Source organism: Myotis lucifugus, unplaced genomic scaffold, assembly GCF_000147115.1.
Source record: "Myotis lucifugus unplaced genomic scaffold, Myoluc2.0 scaffold_207, whole genome shotgun sequence".
Lineage (NCBI taxonomy): Eukaryota > Metazoa > Chordata > Mammalia > Chiroptera > Vespertilionidae > Myotis > Myotis lucifugus.
Window position 1 is genome coordinate 2,049,748 of NW_005871255.1, and position 19,168 is coordinate 2,068,915.

Below are 19,168 nucleotides of genomic sequence, written 5' to 3' on the forward strand. Positions count from 1 at the left end.
TCTTTTCGCTTGAGAACGATCCGGAGAAAAGTCGGCCAGGAATCGTTTCTCGCCTTCCAATTGTAGGTTGGTTCAGATCTCAGACGACAAGGTATCCAACGACCCCGTCGGCCCGCTGCAGGGAAGGCAGTGGACGTCACGGCGGCGAACGAAACGGACCCCTTTTTGCGGGGCTTGCAGAACCTCCGGAGCCCCCGAAGGCCGATAGAGAATGAGTTGGAAGGTGGGAGACCACGGCGGCCTTGGGTCCGGGCGCGGGAGCCCGGCGCCGCAAAACCGGGGCGCCCCGACGGGCCCCCCGCTCGGCCTGGAGGCCAAGAAAGGTGGGTGTGTGCGTGGGGGGGCGGCCAAAACTTTCCTGTCCCGCGCTCGAGCTGCTTTCGGCAGGAGCCGGAAGACGCTGTGTGTGGACGGAATTCGGGACCGATTGACCCACGGGCGGCTGCAGGGGACGTAAGGTGAGCTCCAGGGCGGGCCGGGCCACCCTTGCTGGGCCTGGGCGGGTCCCCCGCCAAGAGAGGAACCCAGGACCAGCTCCTCGGGGGCTCGGGCCCAGGGCGCCCTCGGGGGGGACAGGGAAACCGCCCCCCTTAGGCACCCCTGCGGGACCTGGCGGGCCCGGGAGCGGCCGGGCTGAAGCCCCACGGCGTGGACCCTTCCCCTCGCGGGGTTTTGGGCCCGATGTTTCGGCTCCTTTGCTTGGTTTTGGGGGCCGGGGCGTGGGAACCAGACCGTCCCGAGAAAGCCGGAGTCAGCGAGTCCCGTGGGCGGGGGCTGCCGGGCTGCACTGGCTGCCGGGCCTGCCCGCGGACCTGGGGCCCGACACTGAGGCCGTCGTCCTGGGGAAATGTGATGCCAGAGGGACTCTGCCCGGGACATTTCATCCCCGAGCTGCCCCTTCTTTCATACGCCCCTTACTTTCTGGGTCTGGAAGAAGGAAGGCTGCCGACTTGGAGGGGCTGGACTGCGGTTCTGCTCCGCCTGTCATTCCAAGGCGGGGGTGTGGGCTGTGGGCTGTGTGCACAGCCTGTGTGCATTTCGCAGGTTGGATTTATCCTCTGTAGTTTCTTCAAATAACAGCTACAATTAGTTTATTAAAGTTTGTTGCACTTGCTCATGAGACTCTGAAATGCATTTAGGCACTACTTGGAGGTTAAATACTATTAACTTGGGACCTAAGAATTTGCACTTCTTCCTCACTTTGGCAAAAGGTCAGTGCAGCGTATTTTCAAAGAGACTAAAAAAAAATAACATTTTGAAATAAAGTCAGGGACATTTTGTTGTTAAGGAAGAAATTCCACTTTGTGTTATCTTAGTTGTGGACACAGTATAAAATCAACTAAACTAGCAGAAGGTTCTAGTTTTTAAAGTTCTACATCGAAGTAGATGCCTAATTTTTGGCAAGTTACACAATCTCTAGCTTTAGGCTTTTTCTTTTTTCTTTGTAAATTAAAGAGCTTACCTATTTATCCAGCAAATATTTCCTGAGTGTTTACTTTGTACACAGCGTCGTCCTAGGTTAATGGAAGAAGGGTGAATAAACTCAAACCTAACCAATGAGAAAAATTTCCATGTAGACAACTAACACCCTGAGGGAAATGAAATAATTGCTAAAAGAGGGGTTAAAATGTTTTGTGAAAACACGGAGGTAAGGACAGATTTGTTCTGACTGGAGGGAAAGGATCAGAGTCTTAATGGATGAGATGGCATTTGAGTTGAATTTTAAAGGCTGGGAAGGATTTCACAAGATCAGATCTAGATTGGGGGTGTTTATTACTGATTGAAGACCTAGCCCAATCAAAGACCTTGAGCACTGACAAAGGTTAGTGTGTTCATTTAATAGCGAATTTAGTGTGGCCTGCAGTAAATAGTTTATTAAGGAATATAGTGGATGCTGGTGTCTGAAGACATGTAGAATACTTAAAATGCCATGCTTAGGTGTTTGACTACTGAGGCACTGAACTTTGAGTTAGGGGAATAATACAAACATTTCTATGTTTTGGAAAGGTAACTCGAGTGGTTGTGTAAAAGATGGATTGGAAAGGGGCATTTTAAGGGCTGGGTGGCCAGATAGAAGTCTATTTTAATACTGTAGTTGAAAGATAATGAGAGACCTAAACAGGGCATTACACTAGGAATACATTTGGGGGAATCAGAACCACTGGGATTATTTCAGTAGGGAAGATGAAAGGGATTGTTAAAGATCGAGAATTTGCAGCTGAGTGGGAGGAAGATTGGGCAATAATTGAAATGAATGCTGCAGGAAGAAGAACAGGTTAGGTGGTGGAGATAGTAATCTGGATTCAGTACATTGTTAGGTTGGGTTGCTGTTGGATAGCTATGTGGAGATAGTAGCAAGCAGTTAGAAATGAAAGTTTGAAGTTCAGAAGAGGTCAGGAATAGAGACAAAAATGTAGGTATCATTTGCAATGTCATTCATTTATTATACAGATATTTATTCAGTGCCTACTAGGTGCTTACACGGAACCCTGTGTGGAAGCCCTTTAAGCTTCAGTATCAGAAATGACACTGGAAAACCTAAATTCCTTATGACTTACATAAAGTGCTATGCCAGGTGCTGGGAAATATAGTAGTGAACAAGACTAGTTCTTACCCTTGTTTATGGAGCCTGCAATTTATGGGATAGCCCAACAAAAAAATAAAGACTGTATAAAAACAAATGAAAGAATTAGAAATTGTGATTAGTGAAGATGGTAGAGGGTGTATGGCGAACCTTCCTTGAGTAAGGTATCAGGGAAAGCCTTTCTAAATGAGTTAACAGTTAAACTGAACTACGAAGGATTAAAACAAACAAAAAAAGAGCTAACCAATGGAAGAGAATGGCAAAAGCATTCCTAGGTAGAGCAAATGTCATGTGCAAATCCATAATATAAGAAAGAGCTTCATGTGTTCTCCGAGCTAAGGGAGCTTCCTCTGGCTGGGACTTGGTGAGCAAGTAAAGGAGGGTGACTGGAGGGTGGGGATGCAGGAATGGCTCACATAGGTTTTTACAGGCCAGAATAAGGAGTTTGGATTTTGTCTAGACACATTGGAAAGCTTAGAGAAGAGTTTGAACAGGGAAGTGTATCTATAATAGGATTCACATTTCAAGATGATATTTATTGCTGTGAAGAGAACAGAACGGAGGGTGGCAAGAACAGAAGCAGGGAGACCAGTAACAGTGCTTTAGGGCAAGAGGTGATGGTGGCCTGGAGTAGGGTGGTGGCAGTAGAGAAAGAAGTAGGTGGATTTGCCATATTTCCTCCTTTGGAAATAGAATCAATAGGACTTGGCAGCTGGATTGAGTATTGGGAGCAAAGGAAATAAAGTAATAAAGATTACTCCTAAATGACGTAAATAGTGGTCCTTGAGTAAAGGGTTGTGGTGAGAGGGGCTGGTAAGGAATGATGGGAAACAGGCTTGAGAGAGAATTTGTTTTGAACATGGTAAAATGGAGATATTAAGTTAAAATGTTTAAGTAGAGATGTATATCCAAGTCTGCAGCTCAGAGGAGATGTCTGGCCTACAGATACAAATTTTGGAGACCCATATGATTTAAAGCCAAGGAACTGGATGAATTCACAAGAGGGAGAGAGTATAGCAAGAAAAACCGGTCTGAAAACTATCCCTGAAGAACATTAACATTTAGGGGCTGAGTGGAGGAGGATTATAGGAGTTATCAGAGGAGACTGGAGAGATGGCCAATAGGTAGTAGTGAAGTAAGGAACATGTATCTTGGAAATAAAGAGAATAGTGTTTGAGAAAGGAGGCAGCGCCTTTGAGAAACAGTGCCAATTATGCCTCTTTGGTTGCAAGTGAACAATTTACTTCAGAAGAGGAATTTATAACCAGGACGTGAGCAACTCATAGGACCAAAGAAAATGCTGAAGGCCCTGACTTTATAAAGGACAGGAATATGAGCAGCCCCAGGGAAGGCTGCTAACTGCATTACTGGAATGAATGGGCTGCTGCAGCATTTTTCAGTCCTTAGTTACTTTCAGGATTCATGTTCTGAGGAAAAGTGTCTGATTTGTTCAACATGGGTCAAGTGTCCAATAGTTGGCCAGGATAGAAAAGAACATCTTAATCTACAGTCCTGCCAAGAATGTAATTAATGGGGAGGGGTAGATCCCCAAACAAAATGGATCCTGTCACCCAGGCAGGGGAAATGAATGTAAGACAGTCAAAAACAATAGTTGTCCATTGCAAAGGTCAAGTAAGACGAGGACGGTAAAGTGTCCATTGGACTTGGCGACATGAAGATCATGGGTTATCTTTACAAGAGAGGTTTTGGTGAATTGACGGGGTTGGGTAATGATTGGAGATGAGAAAGTAGAGACAACTCTTGATGAATTTAGCTTGTAGAGAATTAGGATTGTGGAGAAATGGGGAGGTGAATGGAATAAGATTCAAAGCTATAGGAATGGAGCACCCAAAAGATCCTGGGAAGAGAAAGGAGAAGGCCTAGGGTAAATCCTATGGTTTTAAAACTCATTCTGGCTTTACAATTCTGTATTCCAAATTTCTTTTGTTAGTACCTGTTACCACTTTATCATTAGAATTTAATCAACTCCCATAATATGCTAGGTATGATATAGAAAGTTACCTCGTTTTCCTGTTCCCAGCACTACCACGTTATAACAAAATTTAAACTGCTCTTTTAAAATAAATTTTAATTTTTGGTCTTTGTAATTTACTAATGTCAGTAGAGTTGTCTGGATCTATATCTGTGGTCAGCCACAGGTGGCGATGGAGGGAGCTGAGAAGCAGATTGGCCCATGGTCAGAGAGACTAGTCCTTTTGGTTGAAATCATGTGCTTTATTTTAGCCTTTGTATGAATGGTGACCAGTTGTGGGGAGCACAGTGTTCCTCAATTTCTTTTTTCTTTTTTCCTCTACCCACCCACCTTCTACTTCTTTCTAAAACTGGGTCAAGGTCAAAGCATTGTTGACCTCCCTCAAGTTAGAGCAGTACTGCTATTCTGGGCTTTGTTTTCTAGGGTGGAACTACTTTGCCTTTTATTTTTATTTACTTTGTATCCTCACTTGATATGTTCTTATTGATTTTAGAGAAAGAAAGGGAGGGAAAGAGAAAGAGAAATATCGATGTGATGTGATCGGTTGCCTCCTGTGTGCATTCGGACCAGGGATCAAATCTGAAACCTAGGTATATGCCTTGACCAGGAATTGACCTTTTGGTATTCCGGACGATACTAACCCACTAATCTACCCAGGGTCACTCTGCTTTTTAGAGGTTAACACAATGATGTTCTGTGTCTTTTATGAGGCAAAGTAGTAAAAGCCCCTGGTCATATTTCCCTTGGAAATACACTCCCTTCTACATAGCAATCAGGACTGAGACAGGAGACTTGTATCATCTCTGTTCCCCTGTTGCTTGCTTACTTTGGATTGGTTTTCTCTCCCAGTATGTGAGAGGTCTGCATTGGGGTTTGGGACCAAAAACTTCTTTTTGTTGCTAATCATTTGCCTAGTTTGTAATATTTTCCTCTGCAGAACTCACAGGGAGGGCCAAAAGATAAGATTCAAGTAATCTATTTCACCAAAACTCCAACAATAATAATGGCTGATTGTAATATATATTTATGTATTTATTTTGAGTTCAGAGGAAGGTAGGAGAGAGAGATAGAAACTTCAGTGATGAGAGAGAATCATTGATCGGCTGCCTCCTGCACACCCCATACTGGGGAAGGAGCCCACAACTCGGGGCATGTGCCTTGACTGAGAATCGAACTGTGACCTTCTGGTTCATAGGTTGATGCTCAACCACTGAGCCACATTGGCTGGGCTGTAATATATATTAAAAGCAGGTTTATATCTATGGGTTTACACTTTGTATGTGATGCTGTCCTATATAATAAAATGCTAATATGCAAATTGTCCCTTCGGGCGGGAGTTCGACCCACTGGGAGTTAGACATGCGCTGACCACCAGGGGGTGGCACGAAACATGGTGGACGTTGGCGATTCACCGCTGGCAGTAGGTGGCAGTGGAGGCACTGCTGGCCCAATGGGCCCCGATAAGAGCAGGACTGCAGCTTGGGGGGGGGGGGGGTGGCGAGCGGGCAGTGCCAGGCCAAGGTGGGTGCGAGCGGGGACCCTGATCACCTGCCAGTCACCCCACAGATCAGCCCGGATCACCGGCCAGGCCTAGGGACCCTACCCGTGCACGAATTTTGTGCCTGTGTCTGTAGTGTTTAACATATGTATTTTAGACATTTTGAAGTTACTTTAATAAAGTGTTTTTCGATCTGTGGGATATAACCTGTTAGCTTGTGAGATCAGTTTATTGGGTCTCATCATTAAAAAATATTTTCAGAGTGCATGAGAGTCGTATAGTATAGGTTAGTATTGTTTCATGAAACTATGTTATCTGTGTGTGTTTAGTTTATTGGGTTATGATGGAAAATGTATCTTACTGTGGGTTGCAGTCTCTATAGGAAATTTGGACTTAGTAATAAAAGGCATAGTTCTTAACCTTCTATGTATACTAAACATTTGGTAGACTTACTTATTTCTTAAGCACCTCTAGAGAAGTTTATTTCTGAAGAATTTTATAATTATTTCTATTGACTGATATAAAAATAATCCTAGGGTTGATCTGTTTCATTTCTATATTTCAGATGAGTTTCCTAGGGCCAAGAAGATGAGTAGCTTGCCCGGATCTCAACCTAGTCAGAGGCAGAATTAAGATTCCTGCTTTAGAGACCTTGCATTTTTGTTTTTTTAAAAAACATATCTCAGCTTCTTTATTTAATTTATTTAGCTACTTAGTGTTAATGCATAAGTAGGGTGTGTTGCAGAAAAAGAATGCAGCTTATCAAACTTTAGTCCCCAGGATTTGTTTATTAGGCTAAAAACAGAAGGAGAGTTGTTCTCAGGATAGTCCTGATCATAGAGATTGCTGTTGTCCTAAATCTACTTTGCTGTTGTTAGAGTTCTCGAATTACTTCTTTTCAAGCCTTATGTTTTGCTTTTGTTCATTGCAGAGGTTTTTTTTGTTTGTTTGTTTGTTTTTGTTTTTTTGTCTGCATTCTTTTTAATCTCTAGGCTGAACAGTGGCAGGGTCAGTGGATTTCTAAAAAATATATATGCTGGGCCAATTATTTTTTAAGCAGTCTAATATGCTTTGATGGCCATGCACACAGTAAAAGGGGAGAAGGAAATAGGTCTGAACAGTACTACTTTGACCAATTTCTAAGATCAGTTTGTTTTGTTGTAAAGTCTTAATCTAGAGCCAAGATTCCTTACTTATGATTTGTGGAAAATATGATTCGATGGGCCTGGCCTTGGTTGCTGATAGTTAAATGTTGTTGTCTCTTCCATTATTTATGGAGCTAAATTAGTACATTTTCTATTTTAAAGGAAATAAAGATATACATTTTGCCTGTCCACCAGCTACAGATACAAAGTAAAAATGAACAAATATTACTGTCCACATTAAAGAACTTTGGATGACTTAGGTGACTACTGTGTATATTGCATTTTTAATCTCTTATCTTAATTAATAGCATAAGAAAGCCAGGGAAGAAATTTCCTCTGATATCCATAATTTTTCTGAAAATAGCTTCCCTTTGAGTAAGAGCAGTGCCTTTCACTTCAGTGTCATATAAGTTGCATTTAAAGGAAAAACATTGCATTGGGACCCTCCCTACCCCCAATACTCGCAAATTATTTTTATTTTAAATATACTCAAACATAAAGCTAGGTAATTCTTATACCTCCTATGCTGAGCCTTTATAGCTCTTAATCAACTGCAACATCAAAACAAATTTACAAATCAATAATAGTAGTGCCACGGTCAGTGGATTTCTAAAATATATATGCTAAACAAAGATTATTTTCTTTAAGCAGTCTAATATGCTTTGATGGCCATGGGGAACCATGTACATCATAAAATTTAGATTATCAAGATTATGTTAGTTGTTGCCATGGATTTATATCTTCATGAATAAGTATACAGATGTAAGCAATACCATACAACAAGAAAATTCAAATTAACATTCATATTATGTGGTAGAGATGTTGTTTGTTAAAATGAACTACATATTTAATATTGAGCTTAACAGTGGAAAGATTTAGCCTTGGATACAGTAATATATTTCATTTGTTTCTAAATTTCAACTTTAGAAATACTAGCGCAGAAGATAGCATACAAGGTAGTATTTGTAATGTCCAGGCATTGTTACACAGTTTATGATAATCAGATCTTATATTTAACCAAAGGTGACTGAGAAGTCCTTGAATACCAGTTTTAATGAGGTATTATTTGATGACTTTGTAGAGTTAGAATTGCCTTATTCAATTAAAGATTTGCTTTGCAAGTGAAAAGATAACATAGAATGGAAGAAAGGTTGTGCAAACCAACATCTGATAAAATCTAAGATATGAACATATGCCCAATAAGCACAGGAAAAGATGCTCAGCATCATTAGCCATCAGGTAATGTAACTCAAAACCACAGTGAGTTACTACATCATACCCACTAGGATGGCTATTACAGAAAAGGCAGATACTAACGAGTTGGTGAGGGTGTGGAGAAATTAGATCCCCCTTATATACTACTGGTGGGATTGTAAAGTGACACACCACTTTGTAAAACAGCCTGGTATTCCTCAGGAGGTTAAACATAGTTACCAAATGACCTAGCGATTTCACTCCTAGAAAAGTACAGAAAAGAATGAAGACGTATGTCCATGCAAAAACTTGTACATGAATGTTCATAGAAACATTATGCATAATAGCCAAACTGGGGAAACAACTGAAATGTGGAAACAATCCAAATGTGCATCAATTGATAATTTGATAAATAAAATGTACATCCATACAGTAAAATAGTATTTGGCTACAAAAAGAAATGATGTACCAATACATGCTACATACAATAGGATAAACCTTGGAAACTTCATGCTAAGTGAAAGCAGCCAGGCACAAAAGATCACATATATAATTCCATTTATAAAAATGTCTAGAGTAGGTAAAATCCATACAGACAGAAAATAGATTAGTAGTTGCCTAGGCCTGCTCAGTGAAGGGTTTGGGAGAAAATGGGTACAGGCTTTCTTTTCTGGGATGACAAAAATGTTATAAAATTGATTGTGGTTATGTTTGCACATCTGTGAATATACTAAAAACAATGTACTTGTCCTCTTTAAATAAGTGAATTGTATGGTATGTGAATTATATCTCAGTGAAGCTGTTATTTTTAAAAAATTTGCATTGCAATTTTTGAAATCTGTTACATGGGTAACTGGAATTAGGAATAGAATTGAATTTGCCATCACACTTAGCTGGTGCTATGTTAAAGATGAGATCCACACAGTACATTTACTATGGTACTGAGTGCTCCAATACAGATTCTTTTGAGGTCTTCCTGCCTGTTGTACTGCATCCGACTATTCTCTCTTTTGTTTACACAGCACACATACAAACCACAAATTTGGATACCAAAATTGTATGGCAGCTCTCAGTTATAATACAGATACCCATTTGTTCCAGGAAGTGATTGTGCTAATTTTTAAGATTATCATTGAAATGAAAACACTAAAATAAAAGGGTGTCATAGATAACTTTGGATTGAGAAATGATGATGTAGAGGTGGTCCTTAAACTATAAGAGAAGTGGCAGCTTCCTTCTCTAAATTGTTATTACAGCTTTGCAAAAGTGTTTAAGATCTGCTATATCTAATTTTTCCCTTGTTAAGGGCACATATTCTTATCCTTTATTTTTCATTAGGTAAGGAAACAGAAACCTATCCCTGGAGCCAGCACCATCAGTTTCTTAAAAAAAAAAAAAAAAAATGAACAAATATAAAGACAGTAAATAATTGTCTAGTTTCTTAGAGATTTTACAATCCTGGAATCTCAAAATTGGAGGAACATTAAGAATAACCTAAATAAACATTTGGTAATTTCTTGGCTTCTTGAGATGAGCTGGAATTGGGAAAAGGGAATTCTTACACCCTGGTGACTCAAGACCAAATTTAGAGAGATATAATCACTATTTATGTCAACTATTTATGCCAACCTCCTCTGTGGGTAGGAGTTTGGCTCTGCAGCTTAATAACTTGGACAAGTGATAATACTGAGCCTTGGTTCCTTTCAATGTAAAAGAGGGATGGGTAAGCCCCATTGAGCTATTATAGTGCTTGAATAGGAAAAATGTGTGTGAAAGGAAAAGTTGGAGATTTATGCTACTTTATGTAAAACTTAACATTTTATTTACATCTTGTAAATAATTTTTTAATGATGAAAAATACAGATTTCTGGCAGCTAACAAAAGGGAGAGGAAGGAACTATCAGGGCAGTAACACTTATTCAGGTACATTTAAGTGCTCTTTTTGTAGAGTAAATCTTTCTAACTTTTCACTTTACCTTGGTATTAATTGAAAACTCTCATCTTGAGTACATTTTACACTGTATGACCACTTTGTATAAAGTAGTGCTCCTAATTCTAACAATTGTACAAAATAAAGTGAACTCACTTTGCCAAAATCCCAGGGGAAAAAATTAAGCTATAAGAAAGTAAGAATTTAGCCCTCACTGGTTTGGCTCAGTGGATAGAGCGTCGGCCTGCAGACTAAAAGGTCCCAGGTTCGATTCCGGTCAAGAGCATGTACCTTGATTTTGGGCACATCCCCAGTAGGAGGTGTGTAGGAGGCAGCTGATCGATGTTTCTCTCTCATCGATGTTTCTAACTCTCTATCCCTCTCCCTTCCTCTCTCTCTAAAAAAAAAAAAAAAAAAAAAAAAATCAATAAAATATATTTTTTAAAAGAACAATATATGATTTAAAAAAAAGAAAAAGAAAGTAAGAATTTAAATTATGGGTAGAAAACAGCTGCATCAGGGTCCTGAGAGTACTACTTTGGGAAAATATTATTCAAATATTGACTGACTGTATAAATAATTTTAGAAAAATTGGGAAATTGAGAAAATAGTCACATCAGCCTACCACCCAATTAACTACTATCACAGCTGTGTGAATTTCCTTTCACTTTTTCCTATGCTTATCTTAACTAGTTTTAATATTGGCAAGTTTGTAATTTCATATTTTGTTTTTGTAATTTAACCAACATTTATCAACACTCCCCAATTGTTGGGTATATGCATGTATTTATATGTTGTTTGAAGTTGTTTATTATCACAGATGATAAGATGAAATTCTTTGGACATATAGCTTTTCTCATATTTAAGACCTTTCATTAGAATAGATTAGTAGAAATAGAAATTCTACATCAAAGTAAAACTTTTTATGGGTTTTGATACCTACTGGGTTTGTTCTATTTTAAAACAATTGTTTTAGGACAAATTCTTTATTGCTTGCTGTGGATATACCAGGGTGGGAAATAGTGGGAAAGGACATGCAACTTATGATTATTAGAATAGATAAAGCCTTTGTTTATTTAGCTACATTTTCCTCTGCTCTTAATATTCTCTCTCTCTTGCCCTCATTTTAGGCTAAATTGATTACCTACCCAGCACAGCATCTTACAGGAAAAGCATAGCATTTCCTAGAGGAATATGAGCATAAACAGGAAGGTGTCATTGACTTTGAATTAAAAATTTAACTTGTCGCCTGAACAGCTACAGGATTTGGAAGCTGAATCAATGTTATCAGATGAGTTAGAATCCAAACCAGAGGTGAGCCAAATCAGCTTTTCTTTTCTTTTTGGTAGGCTGTATTCCAAAGGTTGTCCTTATTTAATTTGGGGGTCAACAGACTTTTTCTGTAAAGGGCCAGATAGTAAAATTTTAGTCTTTGTGGGCCATATTGTTTTGATTGTAACTACTAGTTTATTATTTTTCTCTTACTAAGTACTTTTTCAAAGATTTAAAAATTCCGTTTTTACCTCTTATGACTTTTAATATTTGATAATTATATGACAAAATTTTATATTTTATATATGGCATATATGTGTAATGTATGTTTATATTTGTAATGTATGTTTACATTTGTAAATATTTACTACCACAAACCATTCTTTTAATTTTTCTGAAAGTATTTTCTTCCTAAATGTAATTGGAGGACTTAAACTTTTTTAAAAATAATTTTTATTGATTTTTAGAGAGAGAGGAAAGGAGAGGGAGAGAGAAACATTAATGTGAGAGCACAGCATCGATCGGCTGCCTCCCACATGTGGTCTGACCAGGGATCAAATCCGCAACCTAGGTATGTGCTTCAACCAGGACTCAAACCTGCTACCTTTTGGTGTATGGGACAATGCTCCAACCAACTGAGCCACACTGGCCAGGGCAACATTTTTTTTTTTTAATATCTTTTTATGGATTTTAGAGGGAGAGGGAGAGAGAGAAACATCGATAAGAGAGAAACATTGATCTCCTGCCTCCTTCATGCCCCCTACTGCAGATCAAGCCTGCAACTTGGGCATGTCCCCTGACCAGGAATTGAATCAGCAGCCTTCCAGTGGATGGGATGGTCCTCAACCAAGCTACACCGGCCAAGACAACATTTTTCATTTTTATTTATTTTTCTCATTTTAATTTAAATATATCTGTGTTACATAATGAAAAGTCACTGAATTTGGAATCAAATTACTTAAGTTTGAAGACTGACACTGCTCCTAACTAGTCTTATGACCTTAGAAAAGTCATTCAGTATCTTCAACTTGATTCCTTATCTTTAAAATACATGTTCAAGCTTACTGATTTATAGTGAGGCTTAAAGGAGCCAATACACAGAAAAGTGTTTTATAAAATGTAATCAGTACAATATGGTTGAGTTTTTAATAGCCATCATTTAAAAATATAATTATTTTTATCATTTCTTTGTTTGGTGGAAAATGACAGAGGTTAAATTAATTACATAATTTAGCCTTTCTCCAGAACAGATGACTTGATAAAAATAACTTTAAATTTTATTTGTTGTTAATTTAGTTTTACAATGAATATGGCTGAGACTAGTGAGCAATTAAGACTTAATTACATCATCACCTTTTGGGAAATTCAGATGTTTATATCCATTCCTAACAACTTGTATATCTTTATGTTGTTTCCCCTCCCCCATCCCATAGCTCCTGGTACAGTTTGTTCAGAATACATCCATCCCATTGGGACAGGGGCTAGTAGAATCAGAAGCTAAAGACATTACTTGCTTGTCCCTCCTTCCAGTGACTGAGGCCTCAGAATGCAGTCGGCTAATGTTACCAGGTAAAAATTAAGAATACCACAGTTAAGATAAATGAGTCCTAAGAGCTTAGCCTACTCTATGGTACTGGTGGAATGGATTAACTGATTTTATAACAGACTGGTGGAAACTGTAAAAATTAGGAATCATGGAGAAAAGGAACCATGGAAGTCATAAGTGCATTGATCGTTTACACCATAGGAATGGATATGATCACCCATAGAATATGAAAGTGAGAAGAAAAGAAGGCTAAGGTAGAACGCCTTGGAATATTCTATTTAAGGAGAGCCTGTGGAGGGAAGAAGGAAAGTCTAGAGTAGTATAGGAATACTGGCATAGAGTACAGGCATGGAACCCAAGGGAATAGTCAGTGTGTCAAATGTTCCTAAGAGGCCCAGTGAGATAGGGTCAACAAGGCCATTGCTGACCTAGCAGGACCAGTTCCCTGGAAAGGGTGTAGAAAGCCAGGCTGCAGAGGATTGCGATACTTGTGTAAGATATGTATAGAGGAAGTATCTATATTAGCCGTGGGCAAACTACGGCCCGTTTGAAATGAATAAAACTAAAAAAAAAAAAAAAAAAAAAGACCATACCCTTTTATGTAATGATGTTTATTTTGAATTTATATTAGTTCACACAAACACTCCATCCATGCTTTTGTTCCGGCCCTCCGGTCCAGTTTAAGAACCCATTGTGGCCCTCGAGTCAAAAAGTTTGCCCACCCCTGATCTATACTTTGTAAAGACTCTCCTGCTATGCAAAGGGAAAAGAGAAAATAGATGGAAGAATTCTTTTCTCAGATTTGAAATATTTAAGGGTGATTTTTTGCTAAAAGAAAAGAGCCAGTTAGAGACGTTGTAGACAGAAAATGTGGATAATTGGTGAGGAGGCTTCAGGAGTGAGATTATTAACTTTGGATGAGAAGAGGGTGATCCAAAGCCAATAATCTCCTTGACTATTACCAAGGAGAACATTATTTTTAGATGCAATGAATTCTTTGTTTTCTGGTCCTTGTTTTAAAATTTGGAATACTAATGTTAAATCAGGTGAGGATCAATATTTGTTGGTAACAAATTATTTGTTATAGTCTTCGGGTTACTGTCTTCTAGTGGTGTTCCTTTTTCTTTTATTTTTTTCAAGTGACTTTAAATCTTTTTCAATGTTTAAAGATTCAAGAAGGGCAGATATAATGAACTAACCAAATGTTGACTTAAGGTTTCCCTAACTAGCTCCAAATTTTTCCACATTTCCTACCTTTCAATTCCCATTTTTCTATTAGTATATTGGGAATCTTTCCATATATTTATGGATTTTCAATATGTGAAAATTTCCACGTGCTAATAAATTTTTATCTTCATTAGACTTTTCCCCCAACTTTTCTCTCCCAATTTTAACTTACTATTTTATTTTACTTTTTATTGTTTAAAGTATTAACATATGTCTTCTCCCCCCCATTTTAACTTATTGAATAAATAATTAACAATAATAAAGGAAATGAAAACAGAAACAAAAGCATGTCTTCTTTTGCACATTACCTTCTTTTAGTTTTAATTTTTTTTTTTAATATATTTTATTGATTTTTTACAGAGAGGAAGAGAGAGGGATAGAGAGTTGGAAACATTGATGAGAGAGAAACATCGATCAGCTGCCTCTTGCACACCTCCTACTGGGGATGTGCCCGCAACCAAGGTACATGCCCTTGGCCGGAATCAAACCTGGGACCTTTCAGTCCGCAGGCCGAGGCTCTTATCCACTGAGCCAAACCGGTTAGGGCTAGTTTTAATTTTGATTTAAAACATTTTCAAGAACCAATTATAGATAATAAATGCAAACTCAAGTACGCACCTGTCAGCTCATGAATACAATATTACAATAGCAAATGTATCTGCACAAACCTCCCTAATCTCATTCCCCTCCCTCTTAAGTATGTGTGTATCATTCTAAACACACATGTGTTTGGCCTGCATGTTTTCTTTTCACTTGAGATATATGATAGATTCAGAAAAGTATAAAACCACATGGATATACATATTGAATTATTATAAAGGAGATACCAACCACTTAATAAAGAAGTAGAACGTTGCCAGCTCCTAAGCCCTCCATAGGAGCCCTCTCTGATAAAGACAACCTCTATTGTTCCATAGGTCACCACTGTCCTTAGCTTTTGAGACAGTTCTTTGTTTCCAAGTTTCCAGTAACTACCCAAGTCTAAGTAACACAGTTTGATTTTAGCTGTTTTTGGACTTTAAATTAATGGAATTATATGAAAGTATGTTGTACCTTTCTTCCTTTACTAGTGCTCTGTATTTGTGAGATTAATCCGATTCATTCTTGTGTGTAACTATGGTTTGTTTGGTTTCATTGCTCTAGAGTATTTTGTTATATGAGTGTACCACAATATTCATGTCACTATTGATGAATATTGACTTGTTTTCTATTGTTCAATGACAAACTGTCTATGAGCTTTATTTTAAAAAATGTTTGTGGTAAAATATACATAACAAAACTTACTATTTAACCAGTTCTGTGGCATTAATAAGTATATTTACATTGTTGTGCAACTTCATTAGGCTCTGAAATGGCAATACTGCCCCTAGGCTTCCACTTTTATTCCTATAATTTTGTCTATTATCGCCTTAAAATAGGAAAAAATGTTATCTGCCTTTGATAAAGATGAAAGAAACCGCTGAAAACATTGGATGCTTCAGCACTGTGGTTCAGTTCCTCATTATATTGCAACCAAAACCTTTGTAAATTCATCTCCTCCTTACAATAAAATTAGAAAGTATTTTGATTATTTCTTTATATCCAATGTAAACCCAGACTATAATGAAACATATTGATGATTCTATAAAATTTCAGTTATTTCCCCAGCTATGTTCCCCCCCTCCCCCAATAATTCACCAGAACTGTCACATACATGCAAGGGATCTCTCCCAAAGAATAATAATTTAAAATTTAGAGCCTATTCTTAGGTTAGTATTCTTTGTATAACCGTATTTTTTTAAGGGAAAAGTACTGATTTCTGACCTCAAAAGGACAAAGGTCGATAATTCCTAATGTGGATGGTTGGCTATTAGTTACTGCCAGGTGTTAGAGGAGTATGTCCCTCACTTATTGACTGACTTCCTTTAGAACTTAAAGCCATCTCTCTGTTCTTTTCTGAGGCAAATTTTGTATTTATAAAATGAAAATGTCTTTCTACAAGGGTGTTAGATGCTAAGAGAGGTTACAAGGGTATTAGGTGCTATGTATCAATATGGTGAGCTCTTTGGAAATAGGTGCTTTATAAAGCTGTACTATTTTTTCTTTACTAGATGATACTCCAAATCATACTAACTCCTCCAAGGAGGTCCCTCCTTCAGCTGTGTTAAGAAGCCTTCAGGTGAATGTGGGCCCAGACGGAGAGGAGACGAGGGCTCAGACTGTACAGAAGTCCCCGGAGTTTTTGTCCACTCCAGAGTCTCCTAGCCTGTTGCAAGATCTACAGCCAAGTGATAGCACTTCTTTTATTCTTCTTAACTTAACAAGAGCAGGTATTTTTTTATCCTTTTCTGAACTCTGCTTATGCTTTAAAAAAAAATTGTGCTGGGCCATATTTAACTCAGACATACTTAAAATGAAATGAAGCCTTATTATTTTATTACTTTGGAGAATTGGTATAGTCTAGTGATCAATTCAATGTGGATAGAGAGAGGGCAGATTCTAGGGTGAATCAAAAGTTTCTTGTATGGGAAATTAGGTGGTGCCGGTCACCACGATATTGAACACAAAGAACAGGGCTGGAGGGAGGATGATTAGTTCCCATTTGTGCCTGTTGATGTTGAGCTGTGGGAGGGACATTCAGGAGGAGGAATCCTTTAGCGTTAGAAACAAATCCAGAGGTGTAGAGAGGTCTGGTATGAAATATGTAGTTTTGGTGCTTATCAGCATTCAGGAAATGTCTGAAACAGTGAGCAGGATTCTTTGATTCAGGAGTAGTCTAGAACATAAACAGAAATAGGCAAATCTGGGACAATGGGGAAAAACCCAAACATTTATGAGGGTAACAGAAGAATAGGAAGAAATTGCTAAAAGGGGGTGGGGAGGAGGTAGTAAAGGGTAAAGGGGATCAAATATATGGTGATGGAAGGAGATTTGACTTTGGTTGGTGAACATGCAATGCAATATACAGATGATGTGTTATGTAACGATACACTTGAAACCTATATAATTTTATTAACCAATGTCACCCTAATATACTTAATAAGGAAATAGAATGTGAGTGGTGAAGGGGAATCCAAGGAAGGAAAATGTTTTGTTTTGTTTTGTTTTTTAATATATTTTATTGATTTTTTACAAAGAGGAAGGGAGAGGGATAGAGAGCTAGAAACATCGATGAGAGAGAAACATCGATCAGCTGCCTCCTGTACACCCCCTACTGGGGATGTGCCGGCAACCAAAGTACATGCCCTTGATTGGAATCGAACCTGGGACCCTTCAGTCCGCAGGCCGTCGCTCTATCCACTGAGCCAAACCGGTTAGGGCAGAAGAAAAATGTTTTAAAGAAGAAAAGTTACTAAATTATGCCAAATACTTCAGAATGGGATAGTGAGATGAGGACTAGTGACTTTAGCAAGAGCAATTGTTTTTGCAGTAGTAGAAGTGAAGGCTGGGAGTGGAAAGATGATAACCTAATCTTGTGTGAGAATTGAAGCTTGAGGTAAGAGGTGAAAATCTGGAACAGCTGATTCAGGACACACAGCGTTCCAATAACAGGATTACCTGATGGCTAACTTTCATATGTCTTCTTGTTTCTACCAGGTCTGAGCTCTTCAGCCGAGCACTTAGTATTTGTACAAGATGAGGCAGAGGATTCAGGGAATGATTTCCTCTCCAGTGAGAGCACGGACAGTAGCATCCCATGGTTCCTCCGGGTTCAGGAGTTGGCCCATGACAGTTTGATTGCTGCTACTCGTGCACAGCTGGCAAAGAATGCAAAAACCAGCAGCAATGGTGAGACCCCCTGTGGTGTTTTCCAGTATTCTATGCAGAGATTTTGGTAATGCAATGGTTATATTTTGAGGAAATGAAATTGTTGCTCATGACAAGTTAGAAACTAGTTATGAGGGCTGTAGTACTGTTTCATTTCTTTTTTTTAATGTTAAACTTTATTTTTTTTTAGATTTATCTTTATTGTTGAAAGTAATATAGATGTACATTCTCCCCCCTCCTACCCCCATTGACCCCTTCTAGTCTGCCCCCTCCCCCTGTATTGTTTCTTTTGAGTTCAGCATGTCTGTACTACTTCCTCTGCCACTTTTCTCTACCCAGTAATTTTCAAAATGTGGTCCTTGGATCATCAGTATCATTTAAGAACTTAGAAATGCAGGTGCTTAGGCCCTATCCTAATGAAGATCAAATTCTTCCTGTGATGCTTTTGCTGATCTCTGAATCCTGAAATCTTCAACATCCCCACATTACATTGAGGGAATAGTGCTATATTTGCCAGTGAGAAGCAATATAGGGAGGGAACTTGTGATTTGGACTCCAGGAGCCTGAGATCCATACCTGGTGCCATCATTTACTAGGTCCCTGCCTAGGGAATATAATCTTCCTTAGCTTCAATTTTCTCATGTTCAGAACATAGAGGTCAGGTAGCATATCTGATTAGGTTGTTATAGAGATTAAATAAGATTCTATCTGGGAAATGCTTTATAATCAGCAAAGCATTGTGTGGATGTTTTTATTAGTCTCAAAATATGTTACTTTGAGATAGCATAACAACTATCTGATATGCTTGAGTGTAAGGTGAGTCCAAATCTACACTAATAAAAGAGAAACATGCAAATTAACCATCACTCTGCCACACCCACAAGCCACGCCCACCAGCCAACCAGGAGCGAGTATGCAAATTAACTTAACTAAGATGAAGGCTGCTACAGAACTGGAGCGAATAGGCGGCTTGGGTTGCCCCCGGTGATGGAGGAAGCCAAGCTTCCCGCCTGCCCTGGCTGGCCCTGGGCT

The 19,168-nt window shown here is 38.8% G+C and overlaps 1 protein-coding gene across 4 annotated transcripts in view; it reads left to right on the forward strand.

Annotated features, from left to right (window-relative positions):
* The first annotated feature begins 346 nt into the window (after nucleotides 1–346).
* ZNF410 (zinc finger protein 410) overlaps nucleotides 347–19,168 on the forward strand; it is a 37,986-nt gene continuing 19,164 nt past the window's right edge. For 3 of the 4 annotated variants that reach the window (XM_006097632.3, XM_006097636.3, XM_006097639.3), the window contains exons 1-5: nucleotides 378–458; nucleotides 11,475–11,658; nucleotides 13,050–13,185; nucleotides 16,480–16,698; nucleotides 17,966–18,157. In XM_006097632.3, the coding sequence (XP_006097694.1) occupies nucleotides 11,626–11,658; nucleotides 13,050–13,185; nucleotides 16,480–16,698; nucleotides 17,966–18,157 (580 nt within the window). In that variant the 5' untranslated portion in view covers nucleotides 378–458; nucleotides 11,475–11,625. Of the gene's footprint in view, nucleotides 459–11,474; nucleotides 11,659–13,049; nucleotides 13,186–16,479; nucleotides 16,699–17,965; nucleotides 18,158–19,168 lie in introns of all 4 variants that reach the window. The other variant, XM_023761338.1, reaches the window with a different exon arrangement.